The sequence below is a fragment of the Pomacea canaliculata genome, linkage group LG6 (assembly GCF_003073045.1).
Source record: "Pomacea canaliculata isolate SZHN2017 linkage group LG6, ASM307304v1, whole genome shotgun sequence".
In the NCBI taxonomy this organism is placed as follows: Eukaryota; Metazoa; Mollusca; class Gastropoda; order Architaenioglossa; family Ampullariidae; genus Pomacea; species Pomacea canaliculata.
In genome coordinates this window covers 8,652,077-8,670,343 of record NC_037595.1, presented here as the reverse complement: position 1 = coordinate 8,670,343, position 18,267 = coordinate 8,652,077, and the positions used below count along the sequence as shown (strand labels likewise).

At 37.9% G+C, this 18,267-nt stretch overlaps 2 protein-coding genes across 6 annotated transcripts in view; one reads left to right on the top strand and one right to left on the bottom strand.

Annotated features, from left to right (window-relative positions):
- The window catches only part of LOC112565762 (poly [ADP-ribose] polymerase 4-like), a 28,074-nt gene extending 12,039 nt beyond the window's left edge, over window positions 1–16,035 (bottom strand). The window contains exons 1-20 of one of the 3 annotated variants that reach the window (XM_025241501.1): window positions 15,925–16,035; window positions 15,467–15,572; window positions 13,795–14,022; window positions 12,798–12,996; window positions 12,359–12,507; window positions 11,499–11,639; window positions 11,169–11,327; window positions 10,875–11,012; window positions 10,559–10,735; window positions 9,931–10,091; window positions 6,355–6,492; window positions 5,720–5,818; window positions 4,503–4,686; window positions 4,039–4,192; window positions 3,482–3,615; window positions 2,985–3,209; window positions 2,415–2,579; window positions 1,806–1,919; window positions 1,167–1,304; window positions 568–754 (exon numbers count right to left, since the gene is read on the bottom strand). In XM_025241501.1, coding sequence (XP_025097286.1) covers window positions 568–754; window positions 1,167–1,304; window positions 1,806–1,919; window positions 2,415–2,579; window positions 2,985–3,209; window positions 3,482–3,615; window positions 4,039–4,192; window positions 4,503–4,686; window positions 5,720–5,818; window positions 6,355–6,492; window positions 9,931–10,091; window positions 10,559–10,735; window positions 10,875–11,012; window positions 11,169–11,327; window positions 11,499–11,639; window positions 12,359–12,507; window positions 12,798–12,996; window positions 13,795–13,923 — 2,791 coding nt within the window. In that variant the 5' untranslated portion in view covers window positions 13,924–14,022; window positions 15,467–15,572; window positions 15,925–16,035. Of the gene's footprint in view, window positions 1–567; window positions 755–1,166; window positions 1,305–1,805; window positions 1,920–2,414; window positions 2,580–2,984; window positions 3,210–3,481; window positions 3,616–4,038; window positions 4,193–4,502; window positions 4,687–5,719; window positions 5,819–6,354; window positions 6,493–9,930; window positions 10,092–10,558; window positions 10,736–10,874; window positions 11,013–11,168; window positions 11,328–11,498; window positions 11,640–12,358; window positions 12,508–12,797; window positions 12,997–13,794; window positions 14,023–15,108; window positions 15,201–15,466; window positions 15,577–15,924 lie in introns of those variants that run through there. The other 2 variants (XM_025241502.1, XM_025241503.1) reach the window with 2 other exon arrangements.
- The window catches only part of LOC112565761 (unconventional myosin-VI-like), a 28,405-nt gene continuing 26,086 nt past the window's right edge, over window positions 15,949–18,267 (top strand). For 2 of the 3 annotated variants that reach the window (XM_025241498.1, XM_025241496.1), the window contains exon 1: window positions 15,949–16,082. The gene's annotated coding sequence lies outside the window, so the exon portion shown is untranslated. Of the gene's footprint in view, window positions 16,083–17,416; window positions 17,442–18,267 lie in introns of all 3 variants that reach the window. The other variant, XM_025241497.1, reaches the window with a different exon arrangement.

Here is an 18,267-nt window from a genome sequence, read left to right as displayed (position 1 = left end):
CCATATTGCTGCTAGAGGTTGTTCTTCTCATGATCCAATCTATGACTATCAGGAAGATTGTTGGCGAGAGCATACAACCTTGCCTCACTCCAGTCCTAACTGCGAAGGAGTCAGTCAGCTTCCCATCATGGATCACCTGGCATGTCTAGTCCTCATACAGCTGATGGATGATAGCAATGAACTTTGGTGGCAATCCGTAGTGCTCCATCAACTTCCTAATGGCTTCCTTGTCTACGGAATCAAAAGCCTTCTCAAAATTCCCAAAGGTGATGTAGAGTGGTGACTGCCATTCGAAGGACTGTTCAATAATAATATGGTCTGTGCATGATTTACCCTGTTGAAATCCTGCCTCAGTATCTTGTCTAGAGCATTCTTCAGTCTCTCTCCTTTCAAACTACAAAAGTTTAACTTTTTTTCCTTTTGAATATATCAGCTACTTGTTCAGTTCATTTTTATATCCCACAAGAATTAAAAAATGTGTTTATGTAAACTAAAAATTAAGATCATGTCTTTCCTCTTGTTTAAAAAAAAAAAGATGAGATGTTTAAAGAAACATACAGAACTTACTTGTTCCAAATACAACAACATTGAATTTCCAGCTGGCATCCATAGTGAGAAGAATCAACTTTGCTAACTTCTTTGCACTTTGGAGTGATGCCCCTTTCATTGAATTTGACACATCCAGCAGCAGAACCAATTCTGAACTGACCTCTGACCCCACTTCAAATTCTGGATAAAAGGTCAGCATGCAGGCCTGCAGTCCATATAACATAAAGAAAAGAAATATTACATAAAAACTTTTAATGATGGAATAGCTAAGATAAAATCAAGTATGTATACCCCTATATTGAAGCCAAAAACAACATTAACAACTTGCTAAACACACATGAACAAACCTGGAACATTTGCTATACAAAAAAAACAGAAAATTAAATCTGTCATGGTCAAATAATTAAGGTAGGAAAGACAAATACCTTATACAAAGATGCATACTCATCAACACTGGTATTCATGCTTTCATACTCCATAAATGTAATAGTAAATAGTAATTCATATACAGCTAAATATCTATTCTCGCTTACAAATACACACATATGCAAACACACACAGAAGCACAAAAGACATACTCTTTCTGTACCCCCACTCCCTCCACCTCTTGAGAGTACCTCATGATCTGGCTGATCAGGGTGTCGTTCTACCCACATTCGAGGAACATGTATCTCAGCAAGACCAATGAGAATCTGGAACCCTTCCTGGATATCCTGGCCAGGTTTCAGTTCTATTACTGCCTTGGTGGCTGTTTTCTGGCAAAAGGCATACAAAATCAAGGGATCACAGCAGACACGACAAACGACCCTGTGAATTCATAATTTATATCCATATATATTTTGAAGTATTAAATCAATGCTCATTTATTATTTACATTGGTTACATTTTATTAGTTACATTGCTTACATTTATTATTTACAAGAGTAAGCAACAGAACAATTGTGAGTAATGGGGTAAGCCTGATTCTATCATCTTTTCCTACCAAAGAAATACAGAAAAATAAAGATGGGGAAAAAAGTTGAAGGGATGTTGTTTGCTTTTGATACCAGCAGAGTTCATCATATAAAAACAAAGAAACAAGTTTTCTGAGCGAGATCCCTTCACAATAACTTTAGAGGGAAAAAAGACTAAAAATTTTACATAAAGGAGACAACACAGGATTTGTTAAAATGGCATCTCATGTAATTGATGCAAACTTGAATCAGACCCAATGTTAAGTTCCAAGTTAAAATGTGAACAGACAGGAAGCACATTACCTTCATTCTCACAAAATGGGTAGGGCAGACAAGACTCTTGATGTCAAAAGGCATCTCCACAGCAACTTGAATGCTGACTTGCCCACTACTGAGCTTAAAAGTTTTTGTTTTGTCCTGGAAGCAGCAAAAATATGTGACCTGCCACTACAAAATGAGTCCTACCTAAACAAAATATGAGATTTTAAAAACCTTATAATTTAAAATCGACAGGTTTAATATCAGATTTGTCCTTCTTGTCCCAAATTTGAGTGAGTCATAGAGGTTTGAAGTGTGAAAGTACAGTAGTAGGCAGTTTGAGAAAACCAGGTAAGCCTATAAAGTTGTTTTTTTTTTAACAAAAGGTACTTCTAATTGTTCAGATTGTATTAAATTTTACGAGATGATAAAACACATCTCGCAACATCATATCAAATCTCAAAAACGTGCATATCATTGAATATTTTAAAGATTTTAGTACCTTATCCTTTAAGTAAAACAAACAGCAGTGGAAGAAAGGTGTTACTGCATTCCAATCAGCATGAACACCCTCAGAAAAAAACAACATAATCAATACTTTAAAAATTTAATTAACTTTATGAAACTTTAACTAACTCAAAGGCAGCAACCTACCTGTGTCTTCTCTTTGCCTGCTGACTCTTTCTTCCATGGTGCCACACTGCCAGGTAGCCTGAAGCTAATGATTTCCTCTTCTACCTGTAATTCAGCTACGTAAGTAATCTTAATCAACACTGTGGCGCCAGGTGGTAGGTTGCCGACACTGACTGTAAACACATCCTGAAAAAGAATAACTATGTTATGGTTTATTGTCAAATCATGGATGCGATATTTCAAATAATACAAGAGTTTGGGAAATGAGTGTTATCTCTCGTTTTTCTCCTCAAAAGATTTCTTTATTGTTCATAAGTCTACACATACATCTATGTAAATCCTTTTTTCTTTCCCTCTCTCTTTTAGATATTCCTTTTCTTGAGACTTCTTGGTGGTCAATGCATATTGTTATAATATTATTCTCTTGTTTAACTAATTATTTTCTTTCTCTAGGGAAAAACCTGTGAAAAAGGCACAACATTATAAAACACCAGTGTTAATAAAGAATTATCAAAATCTCTGTCTCCGTCTCTCTCTCTCTTACGTGGCCTTATAACTATCAATGCTGATATACAGTTACGCAAGACATACTGGAGTCTCTTCATCTTGGTCCATCAAGTATGCCCCATGGCCTTCACTGATGGCCTGTTTGTATTCCCTGTGGGCTGTCTCCTTCTCCTTTACCTCTCCCACAATGTGCTTGTCATTGATGAAGGCCTCAAAGCCACACACAGCTGCCCCATCGCCAAGTGGGAAAACATACTTTGCCTCTACTGGATACATGCTGTTGTTGACATATTCTTGTAAGACAGTGACCTACAGATAAAGAACAATGTGTAAACATGATTCATTGTCAATTTTATAATGAAAACCAGTTCAAACCAATACCAAGAATGAAAGCATAATGTAGAGATTTTTGTTATTCTCTTAAAAGGACTTTATCAATGAATAATGAATAATTTTAAAAAGCAAACTGGTAAGATTGTCATAACAATTAATTAGTCTGACTTCATGAAAGGCACATTAAAGATGAAACACAAAAAGGGGAATCTGGATTTTAAAAATTACACAAAAGAACTCTAGAGGACCTGAGCTGCCAAATCAACAAGTTTTGCTCTGACGTGAACACTCTTCAGTTCCACTAGACCCTCCTGATTCTCCACAACAAGGCCTAGTTTGACACTTTCCACTGGATCTCGAACATTCTGAACATCATGAAGATCTGTAGAAAGAATTTTTTTCTTGATGGAACCATCAATGTAGGGTTGGAAAATGAATATTAAGCAACATACCAGAGCTATGATAGAATGCACACATGCATAGTCTCTCCCACACTACCCGATTAACTCAGTCATGGAGCCATATAAAAAAAAAATAATAAATTTCAAGGTATGTTGCTCTAGAGTTTATTCCTATTTTGAATGCAGCAGCTGCATGCCAAGAACAGTAAACAATCATAGGGTATAAAATATTCAAAATAACTGCAAAGTCCAGCTGGTGATCAACAGCACACTCTCTGGCTCTACCAAAATTGCATAGTATTGAGTTAATACATACAAATGCTTTTTTGTCTTGGACAGAAACTTTCTGTCACTAAAATACTTTACTTCCTATTGATTCAACAGGGATTAGTAAACAATCTCACCAATTTCACAAGATTCCATGGAAACCAAGTCCTCTGTTTCCATTAAAACATTGTCTAATGTCACCATACTTCTTGGCTGCTCCTGGTTAATAGTAAACTCTACTAAGTAGCGCAATCTCTGCTGGTTGACACTATAAACAACATATTCATCATCCTGCAAACCACAAAGAAATGTCTGTAGAATACAAAGCTTTAATCTCCTATAATTGTCTAAAAGCATGTTATATAAAAGAGCCAGGTATCATGAATAACACTTAAGTGAAGAAATACCCCCCAAAATACTTAACGCAATCAAGAATTAAGTTCTGGACACAGGATGTGCATGCAGGAAGTTTTGACCATTGCTGGAGGTCCATCAATGAAAAATTTATTCAGTGTTTATATTCTTCAATTCTATAAATGAAAAAGAGACTTTTAGGAAAAAAGCTCTATGACTGCAGTAAACAGATCCATGTTTGACATACCTCAAAATGTGAGGAGTTATCATTTTTCTTTCCCACACCATGAACACTGTTATATCCTTCAGGTGGTTTTGTCAAAGTGGTGTCAATAGCAGTATAATCATAACACTGTCCAAGGGCTACTTCATTCACAAGCAACAGTCTTGTTCCTTTAGTTTTGCTTGGGGTTGAGTACAGGGCACTTTTGCTGGATAAAATGATGAATAAAATGTATGCCTCCATCATTAGTTCATTGCTCTGCGAATATTATACTGATTTACTGAAACGTGATGTAGTTCAACTATGAACACATTCATTACTGTTAACATTAGATAAATAATATAAAAGGAAAATTGTAGTCATCTTGGTAAAGAGTCAAAATTTCAGAAGAGCTGAATGCTTGTATAGGTGTAAAGTACTAAATCTAAAACTGAACGCCGAGTTACAAAAACCAACCTTGTTCATCAAGCCATTTGGACTGACCATGTAGCAGTAAACACATAGCAGAAGAACAAACTGAACACTTAGCCTAATGATCATCTTTCCTATGACACTGGCCAGGATTCATAATACCTGTTATCCTGTAGTGCACTATGGGAAAATCAGGGTCTATAGTTATGAAGCGAGGGTAATCCTCTCTGCCTTGGAGCAAGGTGACAAATCAAGAATAAACATCTTGTTTCTGAAGTTATAAGTGATGTCTGGATCCTGCAGATGTTGTTTTTACCCCTGAAGCCATAGTTATAGAGCAGTGGCAGAGGTATCATAGGAAAAGGAAACATGAAGCAGTGTCTCAACACTGCCTTACAACCAGAAACAAGATGCTTTTCCTTTAGTTCCTTACTTTGCCATAGGAAAACGACTTACTCTCACTTCATAAGTACAGTCCCTATCCCATCATACATGGCCAGGCCTGATAAGGTAGGGGGGCAAAAGTGTAGCTGGTCTGGTGTAACCGGGCCCGAATCTGTGAAGGGGGCCCGGGCTTGGTCATGGGATTTTTTTCCTTTTCTTTGAAAGAAAGGTTGACATAACATTCCTCACACTGAGGAGTTTTTCTATGGAGCGGAGTGCTACAAGTTTGATGCTTTAACGTCATACTAACCACTCATTTGTAAAAAACTTTAAGTTAAATAGTGATGTAGATCCAGTTGTCTTATAATACACACTATCCATTTTCTAGACCATGAAAAAAAGCTTATAATATTATTTCAAGAGTTCTAATTTTCAGTAAGACCTACCTTGCATCACTAGCAAAGTAGATTCCACATCCAAGCATTCCAGCATCAGTCCGAGTGCCACCAAAGTCATCTGCCACGACTTTAGGTAAGAGCAATCCTCTGTGATAAAAATTTTCTTTAAATACAAGACATGCTATTTCAACTACTTGCAGGCTTATCTGATAACACTGTACCAACCTCTGATCACTGATATTATACAATTTTATGTTTTGGGGTTTGCTTTTGTTCATATTTCAAGGTTATGCAATAAACTAAATGTCTCCTGGTAAAAGGTAAGGGAAGCAGAGTGCCCAGTAGTTAGAGCATTGGCTTCCAAGCCCTAAGACGTGCACTGGCTAGTGCAGCACTTCCTCCAACTGATCCACAAAAATCTGGTCCCAAGAAAAGTGCAATCTCTTAACATTTCATTGGTCCAACACCAAAAAGGTTTATATATACTACTAGATATTGAATTATCAGATACTCATTTCCTCTGGAGAGTGGGGAATTTTCTCCGGAGCTTTTTCTACGTAGCTTCCAAACCAGTGACATTCTGCCATAAAGATACAGATTGTCTTCAACATATTTTCCATCTGATTGAAAAAAATTACAGCTGTCACAGCCTTTTCACTTTATTGGGAATAAATTGAACAAACCTTGAAAGTATCCCAAGAAAATTTTCTACTTTTGAAGAATGGAAGAGATGACGCTTGTTGTCCATATCATGTTGAAAATGTGCATCTTCAATGGGTCTTTGAACAGCATAAATGTTGGTGATATTTATGGTCATTTTTCTGAAAACAAAATGTACAGAAAAGTAGTGTACAGTGAGGACATGAATGATGTAAAAATAATAGAAGCTGATCATAATCAGCTACAGACTGTGTAGGTAGGATAAGACTTTTTAAATCAGATATGTACATGGTCCTAAAAGAGCTTAACTCTTTAATTATATATATCTATATTAGTGATATCATTATGAAATAAATTATGCACCAGTACTCAGAAAGATCCTGAAAAAATACATCTTGTTAAAAAGTATATCCAAGTGGTGAAATTCCCTATTCATTCTCAGTTCCAAATACCTCATTTGCAGCTTTTGTAAAACTAAATCTAGAGGCAACCAAAAATTGCAAAATGGTTAAATAATTGCTTTATATCTACATATACATATACACATGCATAGTACTTGTAATGTAGATGGCCGGTAGTCCAGCGCTTGTTAGGCAGAAAATGCTAATGCATGCCAGTAAGTAAAGGTACGATTGTGAAAGAGCGCGAAAAGTATGCTGATACAAAAGAGCGCGAAAAGTACGCTGATGCAAAAGAGCGCGAAAAGTGACACACCCGCGAGGTATATAAGGGCAGAGCTGAGACGTAAGGACAGGGGAGAAAACTACGAAGAGAAGACGCGAGACAAGCGACGCAGCCGTGACTGTAGATCTATTGGCATTAAAAGAATTGTGTAACTGCTGACAGGCTCCTGCCTTTCTGGTTTGAGTGCTGGACTGTTGTGGTCACTGTTCTACTCCCCTCACCACGCAACACTCGGTTACATCAATTGGCGCTGCGAGCAGGATTATTTGTCAGCGGGAAAAAGTGCACAATGGCTGAAGACGGAGACAGCCCAGTAGAGGCTTTACGCACATATCAGTTATTTCGCCTCCAAAAGTTTGCCGGCGGACCAACACCGAATGTGGAGGAGTTCCAAAGAGAAGTTCAGTGGGCTCTCACTATGAACCCGATGCCGCAGAATGCGGCGTGTGTCTATGTTCTCAACGCGCTGGAGGGACCGGCCAGACGGCGAGTATTGATGCAACCGCATGACGCTATCGACACACCCAAAAAGATCTTGGATGTGTTGGTTGAGGCGTACGGCGAACGGAAAGATGTCGTCGATGTCATCGCCAGTTTTTATAACCGCCGACAGCGGCATGAAGAGTCCGTTGATGAGTATGCCACGACGCTCCGCAATTTGCAGGCAAAAGCAAACAGCCTGCAGAGCGGCGCTATGTTAAATATCCACCTGGCGGCCCAGTTTGTGAAGGGGCTGAAGAATTGTCATGTTCGACGGGAAACTTCTAGACACCTGGCTGACAATGAGTCCTCTTCCTTTGCCGACCTACTGAAGACGGCAAAGCGTGTAGAGAGAGAGGAGGAGGGCAATGAAGACAGGGAGGATGAGATAGATCGCCTGACTGCACGAGTCAGGCAGCTGGAAATGGAGACGGCCTCCCAGCCTCATAGGATCCAACAAAATAATATCCCCTCCACCCGCACCGCACGACCGGCGGCACTTGTGTGCTATTGGTGCGAACGAGAGGGGCACCGGGAGGCTGATTGTCAGCATAAACAGAGATACCTGCGACGACAGCAGGCAAGACAACGAGATGGTCAAAGATTCAGCCCTATCACAAACAGCTTTTACAGGCGAGGCGGAGGGCGGCGCGGCGTACAAGCGGCAGCGATTAACAACATCTCGGATGACAGCGATGGTGGAGGGGGCAGAAGGCGAGGTTTCTGCAGGTGGTTCAACGTGGCAAAGGGATGGGGATTCATCACACCTGATAATGGCGATCAAGACGTCTTTGTCCACCATTCAGTTATTCACAAGGCAGGCTTTCGCAGCCTCGGCAAAGGTGAAGTGGTGGAATTTGAACCCAGACTGTCATACAAGGGCGTTCAAGCCACGTTCGTCTGTGGTATCGGAGGAGTGAAATGCCGGGGCAGTGATCGCCGGCCGATGTCAAAGAAAGAGTTTCAAAACAAGCCAGTGGTGCAACTACAACAGCAACAACCACAGCGACGGCAAAGCCAAGCAGAACTGCAACGGGACAGATTCCATGGGCGGAGCGGCCGGAGTACCTGTAATATCTCCAGCCGGCCAGTTAATGACAGTGCTGTGTATACAGTCAGGCCCCTTGTTGACGGCCCTGCACTGACCCTCAATAGCGACAACAGAGCAGCGAAGTCGTCTCTGCAGTTAGAAGATATTCAACTGCCGGAGACACAGAATTGTCAGGACTACGACAGTGACGAAGAAACTCCGTTCTGGTATGGTACTCTTCCACCCCATCAAGCCAGAACAAGATTAATACCAAAAGTGACAGTGCCTGTGGTGCCAGAAGTGACAGTACCTGTGGTTCCAGAAGTGACAGTGTGTGCAGTGCCAGATATGACAGTACCAAAACTGACAGTGCCTGTGGTTTCAGAAATGACAGTATCTGTGGTGCCTGATATGACAGTAAGTGTGATTCCAGAAGGGACAGTGCCTGCAGTATTCCAGCCGCGGTTTGCTGTTAGACAGGCATAAAACTCACATGGGGAGAAAACGGTTGTGTGACACTATTCATTGACACTGTAGATAACATAGATGTGGTGTAAGCATTGATTAGTTTGATATTTTGTTTATTTTCTTCTTGTTTTGCCACGGCTGCGTCTACAAAATATCATTGACAGAAATTACAGATTGACGGAATGCCTGCCCTTATAGACACATTGTGCCTCAGCAGCAACAGATGTTTCTTGATTTAAAATATTTAAGATACCTGCCCCACCCTCATAAACATATTAGGCGAGCTTGTATATCAGCCCTAGTATTGCTAGCAAAAGTTCATCAGCGAGGGCGCTGTTAGAGAAAGAGTTGGCGGGGATGTAGATGGCCGGTAGTCCAGCGCTTGTTAGGCAGAAAATGCTAATGCATGCCAGTAAGTAAAGGTACGATTGTGAAAGAGCGCGAAAAGTATGCTGATACAAAAGAGCGCGAAAAGTACGCTGATGCAAAAGAGCGCGAAAAGTGACACACCCGCGAGGTATATAAGGGCAGAGCTGAGACGTAAGGACAGGGGAGAAAACTACGAAGAGAAGACGCGAGACAAGCGACGCAGCCGTGACTGTAGATCTATTGGCATTAAAAGAATTGTGTAACTGCTGACAGGCTCCTGCCTTTCTGGTTTGAGTGCTGGACTGTTGTGGTCACTGTTCTACTCCCCTCACCACGCAACACTCGGTTACAGTAAGATTGGATCACTTTTTACTCACATATATATATAGATGTGCAAGAATTAGGTATGTTCTGTTTGACATGATTGGAGACTTCTTTTCATGAAAAATGTGCCTGACATAAGTGAGGTGATAAAGGTGATTTTTGTGGATTCTGTAACATGCAAAATTAACAGGAGTGATGTGTTGAACAAAAAGGGAATAAATAATCGCACAGAAGTTCTCCTTACTTGTTGATAGAAGAAACAACATCTTCCATGATCTGCTTATGTTCCTGTGTGCCTGGCTCTAGATAGGAAATATTGCAGCGCAGGGCACGGTACTTGGCCTGAGCACTGGAGCGTGCTGACCAGGATGTGGCTTCACTCACAGACACCATGTCTCTTATTAGCTAATACAGGAAACAGAAAAGGTGATAAAATATCACAGTATAGCTTCCATTGTTTTTTTTTGTAGTAACAATGCGCACAAGTAATGAATGGCAAGCATAACAGGGTCATGTAAAAATATGTTTGCTGAAAAATAAAGCAAAACCCAAATTACCTTCGGTGGATTATGAGAAAGCATCAACTTTGAAAGAAGAAAATCTTACACTTGCATAAGGTCAAATGAATTTCTATTCAACTCCTGTAAAATCTTAAACCTACTACAGTGAGAATATAAAATACAAAAATTAGATTAGTAAAATTTTAGAAGCACTGATGAGATACTGTGATTGGAACTTCTTTGACAAATGTCTTCAACAGTGACCTAGGATTTAACCCTTAATTTCAGACTCACAGACATTAGTCTTTCTATCTCTATCACATACACTCCCATATATATATGAATACACTAATAAATGAACCCTACGATTACCTGACAGAGATCTTGTTTCTTTGACAGCCATGCTCTAGATGGCTTCATGCTACCTCCATCTTCAGATTTGTGAGGAAGAGTGCTGTAGAATTCTTTGACAAGAGAAGTGACATCCCCATCTACCTCCTTGCCAAGAGCATCTCGTATCTTAACCAGAAGTGCTTCAGCTTTCTCAACCTATAGACCAATCACTGTTTCGTTATACAATATTTCATTTTAGTTGAAAAATAATGAACATGTCACTGATTCAGGTACATATATGTACACATGCACACATGTAAACACATGCACAAAGCAATGAAAAGAAAGTCTTTGCCTCTTCCACTTTCACAGAAGATATTGTGGATGCAAGGACAGCCTCCACTTCTCCAATAGCTTCTAACCAGATGTGCTCTGTCAGGTTCTGTACTTCACGAGAGGCTACTCCTACTTCACTCTCCAGTTCTGTAAGAATCTGAAACAAAAGTAAAGACCTTTTTGGAGGAAGAAAATAAAAAATATATCTATCTTTGTCTTTCTTTAAATTATTTCATCAAGTTTAGCTGGCAACAATGTTACTATGAAGAGACTTTTTTTCCAATCTAATCTAAATGAGACACGTCATTCCTACCTGTTGAAGCTTACGTGATCCCACGTTTCGTAGCACTGTACTCTCCACTTTCTGCATTTTGTGGTCTTTCATTTGAGCACTGTAAAGGGTTGCAAATCCTGCAAGAGCCTGATCAGCGTTAGCCACGTGGTAAATCTCTGTCTTGCAGGGATTGCCAGCCTGTGGAATCCAGTATAACCAATAAACCAATACCAAATAATATACATTACACACTGGATAACAAATTAATAGCAACCTTTTATTATTTTAATGATTATCCCTATTATTATGTCTAAATATTCTAATTATCAGGATTACAAGGAAGGAAGATAAAGGGTTTTTGGCACCCACAACTGCATCTGTAAGGTTTCCAAAGTGTGAATAGAGTCTATACTGCCGCTCAGCATTGCCGTTCTCCTTCTTGCCAGCATTGCTTCCAACGTGAATCTCTAGTGAGTAGAATGTGGTCAGGTCCTGTTTCTTGTTCTGGCCCTGTTGGATCAGCAAGAGACCTGTTAGAGCTAATATTAACATCACATAAATCTATCATAATCATGCTTAGTGATATAAAAGTAAGGCTTCTACCAGCTAAAAAAGTATAAGACTGAGCACTTTAACTGTTGTGAGGAAAAAGGTGTCTGGCTTTTGTGCTTTCCTACCTTGACTGGCAGACATTACTGCTATACATTTGATGTTGCAATGTTGTGGCATAACCTGACCAGCAGATATTATTGGTATAAGTTTGATGCCTTGAATCTGTCAGGACTTGAGTGGATGTTTCTTTTTTTCTATCATGTATTTATGGCTGTTGATATATCTAAATATTTCAGTTTACCGATATGTTCTGTGTCTTTATTTAGCAAAGTTCATTGTGCCTACTGCAAAGTGGGAAAATTCATTACATATGTCCATATTATTATTTTTCATGTCTTCCTACTACCAATACTATCAGTAATCCTGCTAACACATATATAGTTTTGCTCTGAATCCAGTTCAGCCAGATAAAATAATGACATGCAAATTGTGAATTAACTTAAAAAGGAGTAAAGGGGAGGAAACAATTAAGTTGCCACTAATACTTAGTCAAACTCATTTAATAAGTGTTTCCCCATATATAAGGTATAGCTCTGATCTTCATCACATAAAAATGTTTTACTTTTCTTCTACTTAGTTTTTTTTTAAACAGAATCAGCTCAGATGGATGGTCCTACCTGAAAAACAGCATACTTGGCAATTTCAAAGTTTTCATCAAAGTGAGGCTCATCTGGATCACCTGCCTGCCACACTTTCACATTTCGAATATTAAAATGTGGCTTGATAGTATGTCGACTCATCGTTTTAGTGTCTTGTTTCTTAAGTGCTATAAAAATACAGTAGGTGTTATACCACAAATGACAAAAGTCCAATTTAGAACAAGTCCAGGGATAGATATTTCATGGACAATTACACTCTAAACTTTAAAACACCCTGACATCAAAGTTATACTTGTTTATTTATTCCTTGTTCATTTTGACAACATTCTTCAATTATAATTTTATAAAATAAACTTGCATTCATGTAATGAAAGCACATTCTGAATGCTCTTAAAGATTAAGCTTTTTCCTCAAATTTCATAAGTTCTTTGTTAGGATCAGTGCCCAGAGTCCTAACCTGAGATCTTGCCAGAACGAAAGTCCAGTCCTTTGCTCTTCCCAGCAATTGCATACTGATCAATTGCTAATCTTTTCCCAGCACATAAAGAGTCCCAGATGTAGTCCATGCTGACCACAGGAAGGCAATATTTGAGGGCCATACGACACTTGGAGGACACATCACACTTCTCTGGATCACTTGCCACCACAAAGGAACACTAGTAATGGAAAGGCCCAACGACAGTGTTAACAATTCAAGGAAATGTGTTAAGGCAATAAACTTAATCAAGTAATTAAAGGCAATTAGTGTATTGATTATTATTTGTTTTGAACTGACTAAACCTCCTATCTGCCTCTCTATCATTTACCACAGCCAGCAACAGATCACATAAGATCCTTGTGCCAATGCCAAATTTTAAAAGGTGTAAGCTTTCTTATTTTTGGGCAGCTGTAATCTGAGTTCAGTTTATCAATCAAACTTGGATGATTATCAGGAGAACAGGAGGGATACTGAAGTATTGCATCATAAAGGATTAAAAAAATACTATGCAGGCAGAATGCAAAAGATTGCACCCTTTATTTTTTCAGACTGCCCAGCATACTGAAAATGTGTTCACTTTTAGAGCAACATGTTAAGTGTTATGTTACTTATGATTGACTATATTAATAGACAATGAAAGAAAAGTATGAAATAAGAAGTATCTCTTTCTCTATTTCCCCAATACACATATATTTATATCAGGGCTTCTGCTTACGCAAAAAAATTGTGTACAGTACGGTTCGGAGGACCCCTTCAATTTTCGTCAATGGGGTCCCATTCAAATTTGGGCGAAGAACAGGGACCCCTTAAAAATCTGAAGAAGGGGTCCCTGGGACCCCAAAGAATTTAGCCTTAGCAGAAGCCCTGTATATATGTAAATACAACCCTTCGTTACACATATCTTCCAAATTAAAATTTACAAATAATTTTGATGACAAAAAAATATATCATACACAGAAAACAAAGATATCTACACCTTCTGGGTGACAATGTATGAGACCACACCACCATTTTCAGTGATGGCTTTGCGTAGTTCCACTTTCTTCTTGAAGCCCACATTGATGCCAAGATCCAGAGCTATCTGACAATTGTCAAATACTGACATATTGCCTTTTCTTCAAAATGCAAAATGCAAAATGAAATCTTTGTGGATTTACCAAAGTATCCAGGTTTAGGTATTGTATTTTGTTTCATAAGGTTCAGACTGAAATAAAAGTATAATTAGCTTATGATTATTGATCATCAAATCATCAAATCAGTTAACAATCAATAACCGTAACATTAAAGCTGAAAAGTAATGGCCAACACTGGCAACACTCCAAAGAAACATACAGTTGAAGAATAAAGCTCCTTATGATTTCTAAGGTCGGCCACAAAAACATAGCAAAAATTAAAGCTTATTCAATAATAATAAAAAAAAACCCAGATAGGCACAAACTGCATATCAACTGCAGTTACAACCAGGTATAGGAAGAAACAATTGTGGAACACAAAAGCTGTCATGCCAGTTAGGCAGAGCCTCATTCTCCCATACTTTTTCTCTTAGTTTTTCTCTTGAAGATCACATTATCTGTAATGATAGTAAGTTTAACACTGATACGCAAGAATCAACAATCTCTCTGTGCTAAAAAAAATAAACAAATTTTGTAAACCCTGTTTTTCAGTTCTGTAAATGACGCTGGTTTTGATTAAAAATGTTAAAGCATTGAATCCCAATTAACAAGTCATTAAATTGTAGAATGATTTATGGAAATTATTCTGTGCTAGTTGGGGAATCCAGCGTCACTTAATTGATTTCTGCCATCTTTTCAGCTGTAATGTTATTGATAGCTTTTGATCTATTTCTTCTATGAATAAAACTCGTTCGCACATAATGTCAGGAAAGTGAACAGTTCCATCTTAAATTACATATTACTGTCTGTGTTTGTTTAGCGATGCATCTTTTACAATTTCTTATGCATATTTTTTGTACCTAGTATCATAATAATAATATGGAGAAAATATAATGAAAAACAACTATGCTCCAGGCCAGTGTTACAACCCTAACATAGGCCATGGCTGAGCAATAATCAAAGCAACTATCTACTCCAACTTCGGTGACGATCGTTCAAATTTACATCCGCCAAAGAAAAAACAAAGCTAAAATTACAATACTTACAGGAATTACTTAACAAAAGTACAATTTAGGAACGTTACTGTAAATTTATTTCCATTTTATATTGTTTAAAACACTTTCATGTCACGATTTCAAACACAAATGCCAATTAAAAGAAAAATACAACACAGATACCAGCTATAGGAAAGGATCATTCCTGGAAGAACTATTGCATGTTAACTAGTCGCATTTATTGAGCTGTGAAACTTCTAAAGCTGTATAACAGGAAACAAGAGACAAATTTAACTCTGGCCACTCGCATCTACTTCCTTTTATGCAAACATATCCTATTTCTAACGCACATATACATATTATCGTGGTTCGCTTTGTAGACTGTCATAGTAGGAAGTGACCAACACAGTAGAAATTAACAGAAGAAATATAATTAAAAAGAGATTTGTAAAAAGTGCTTTATAGTTGCTTTACTCTATTTGTTTTAATACTATTTTTCCCATATTCTTGTCTACATCCTTGACTAAAGTACGACGCTTACCGTCAGAATGGTCAGAAGGTGTCGCAATGTTTGGATTAGAAAGCATTGAGAGTAGCTTCCCTTCCTGCTCCGGGGTCCAATGGGTCCGTGCGCCTGTGCACTTCATCTTCCTCGTTAAAAATTTGTTTAGAAACAAATAGTGTCAAAACTATAATTATAAAATAATATAATTTTCCGATTCAAAACTATGCGTAAAACAATACCCACAATTATTTATTCACTCAAAAGTAACTTAATTTTGATATACAAAAGGATGGGTGTGGTCGTCTGCTTTAAAGCGCATTAGTGGTCTCCCCTGTTTAAAAAAAAAAAAAACAGACCGCGAATGACATCATACACTTTTTATGAAACTAGTTTTTTTCTTAGTTCACTTAACTCAGGGGTAATAAAACCCAGTATTGATTATCAAAGTTTTTTTATCTGTGCACCTCAGTTGTTTATTTTAAACAATCGTTCACCTGCGAAAGGTTAACAGAGGCACTATTTCTTCGCATGTGCGGAGTAATCACAGGCGTAACACCCAAGCCGGACGTGGTGTCGCCGGCCGTCGCACAGGTGCAAATCACCTGAATCTGCGGGTTGGGAAGTAACGGGGAGTCAGTCACAGTAACTGCAGGTAAGATTGATATTATTCTTCAGTCTAATTCTTCCTTTTTTAACATAAATTTAAATATATTGCTTTCTTTTCAATCGTTTGTTTTACTTGTGAAGACCTCGACCTACCTGCTGAAAAGGTGCAGCTCGTACCTGCAAACAGTATTAAGATACCTGAATTCCGAGCAGGTTGCCAATCACGCTTTCACGGAAATACAGGCTTTTGCGATAAAAAGGGGTGTGGTCTTTATGTTAAGATAAAGCATTGCGTGTTTCGTTAAATACAACAAAATTTCTTTATACGATACTGGTTTCATACCCGAGCTGCAAAGAGCTGAAAAGTGTCGTTACTAGGGCAGATACTACAGTATCATAGCTAGATGATTAGCATCGCGGCTAATTTAGAGCAACCTTCGAGTCTGTTCGTAATCAGTGTACGGTCATGATCGAACCAAGGACAAGTATGCTTCGACTGTTAGAGACGAATTTTGAAGGGTTTCGGGAAAGCAGACATTTTATTCAAAGATTATTCAAAAATTTTGGTTCCAGAGAACATTCCATGTGTAACGTTGCAAACCTCTGTGAAAAATAAAAGCATGCAGACATTGATGTAAATATTATCGAGTCATTTCTACTGTGAGACAAGTGTACTAATCATAAGCACAAAGATTTATGAAATAAACATGCAGGTTAATCAGTTTTATAACTCAATCTTTTGAGCAATGCATAAATTTCATAACATTTTTTTTGGTAAACTTCATCTGAAGTTTTAGGTATCAGGAATCATTCTTATAAAAAGCAGTGTCCATAACTTATCAAGCAGCTTAAATCTTAATCCACTTGAAAAGAGCTGTCTCTAAACAATGCTTATATTGTCTGGCATCTCCAACTAGCTAGGATGGTTGTATTCATTACATATAGCCTTAACAAGAGCAGCAACCACTTGATTTATTCCAAGAAGTGTTGCATAGATTATAAAACATGGTAGCTTTGGTGAAGTAAATACAAATGTTCTTGTAATTAGTACACTAGATATATGCCGATTATAAATGCAAAGCGGTCACCAGTGGGGTCAATCACTTACCACTGGGACAGCTGTTGTGAGTCTACTGTCATTGATGATAGTTATATGCCAGGAAGAAAAATGCATACTGTGTATTATAAATTTCATACACAACTCATCAAACATCCGCGCACACACACACATACACAGATTTACTGATAAGAGTGGAAAAATATAAAGCTCAAGATCGTTTATCTACACCATTCTCCTATTCTTTCTTAGTTCATGTGTTATTCATTTGTTTTCCTGTCGCTTGTATTCTGTCTATATCTTGTTCTTGTTCTTGTTCTTAGGCATAAGAGCATGCTCCTTTGAAGTGTGAGTATGCGCTTTACAAATTTTGCATTTATTATTATTTCAAGAATATCTTTTATAAAATAAGCTATTTACTTCTTTTATCACTGTCTGTCTGTTGATTAAACTGCGAGCATTGATTAAGTTGCCTGTTTAGGCAGATGTGTGGTCTGTTCGATCTGGTTGAGATCATATAATCAAGTTGATATCAAAATATGGATGGTGGACTTGGAGAATTTATTGACTTTCATACATAAATGTCAACTCAACCCTGGTGAAGTGAAATGCCAGTTTCAGCAAGAGTTAAGCAATTGCTGTAGACAAACAGCTGGACGCAGATCTTTTGTAAAATTTCTACTCGACTGTTCAAAATGTAAAAACTGCATTGAAAAGACAAAAAAATTCTCTACATACCTTGAATATTTTACTTCATATCATTATTGAGTTAATACTTAATTAAATCATCTGTTGAAGCATCAATTTAAAAATTCCGTTGAAAATTGGTTGGCAAACTGATAAATTAGTGAGAGGACACTGGTTTAAACATTTAGATCTTTAACATGTAGATCATTACTTTCTCTGCCATGATCATCACAATCAAAAGCTGATTTTGCTTAGAATATTAAAGGTAATGGCTAAGAAGAAAAACTAACTTTAAAAAATAAAAAGAATGACATCAGGTTGAGTGAATGTACTTCATTTACATTTTAAGTGTAACAAGTATTTTTATATGATTTGTTCCTATTTTGATAAAATAAAGCATAAAAGTGGTTTAAAAAAAATTACAGCAGCACAGATACACCAAATGGATAACCTGCAGCATTGAGAAGCTCAGCAAGTCATACAGTAA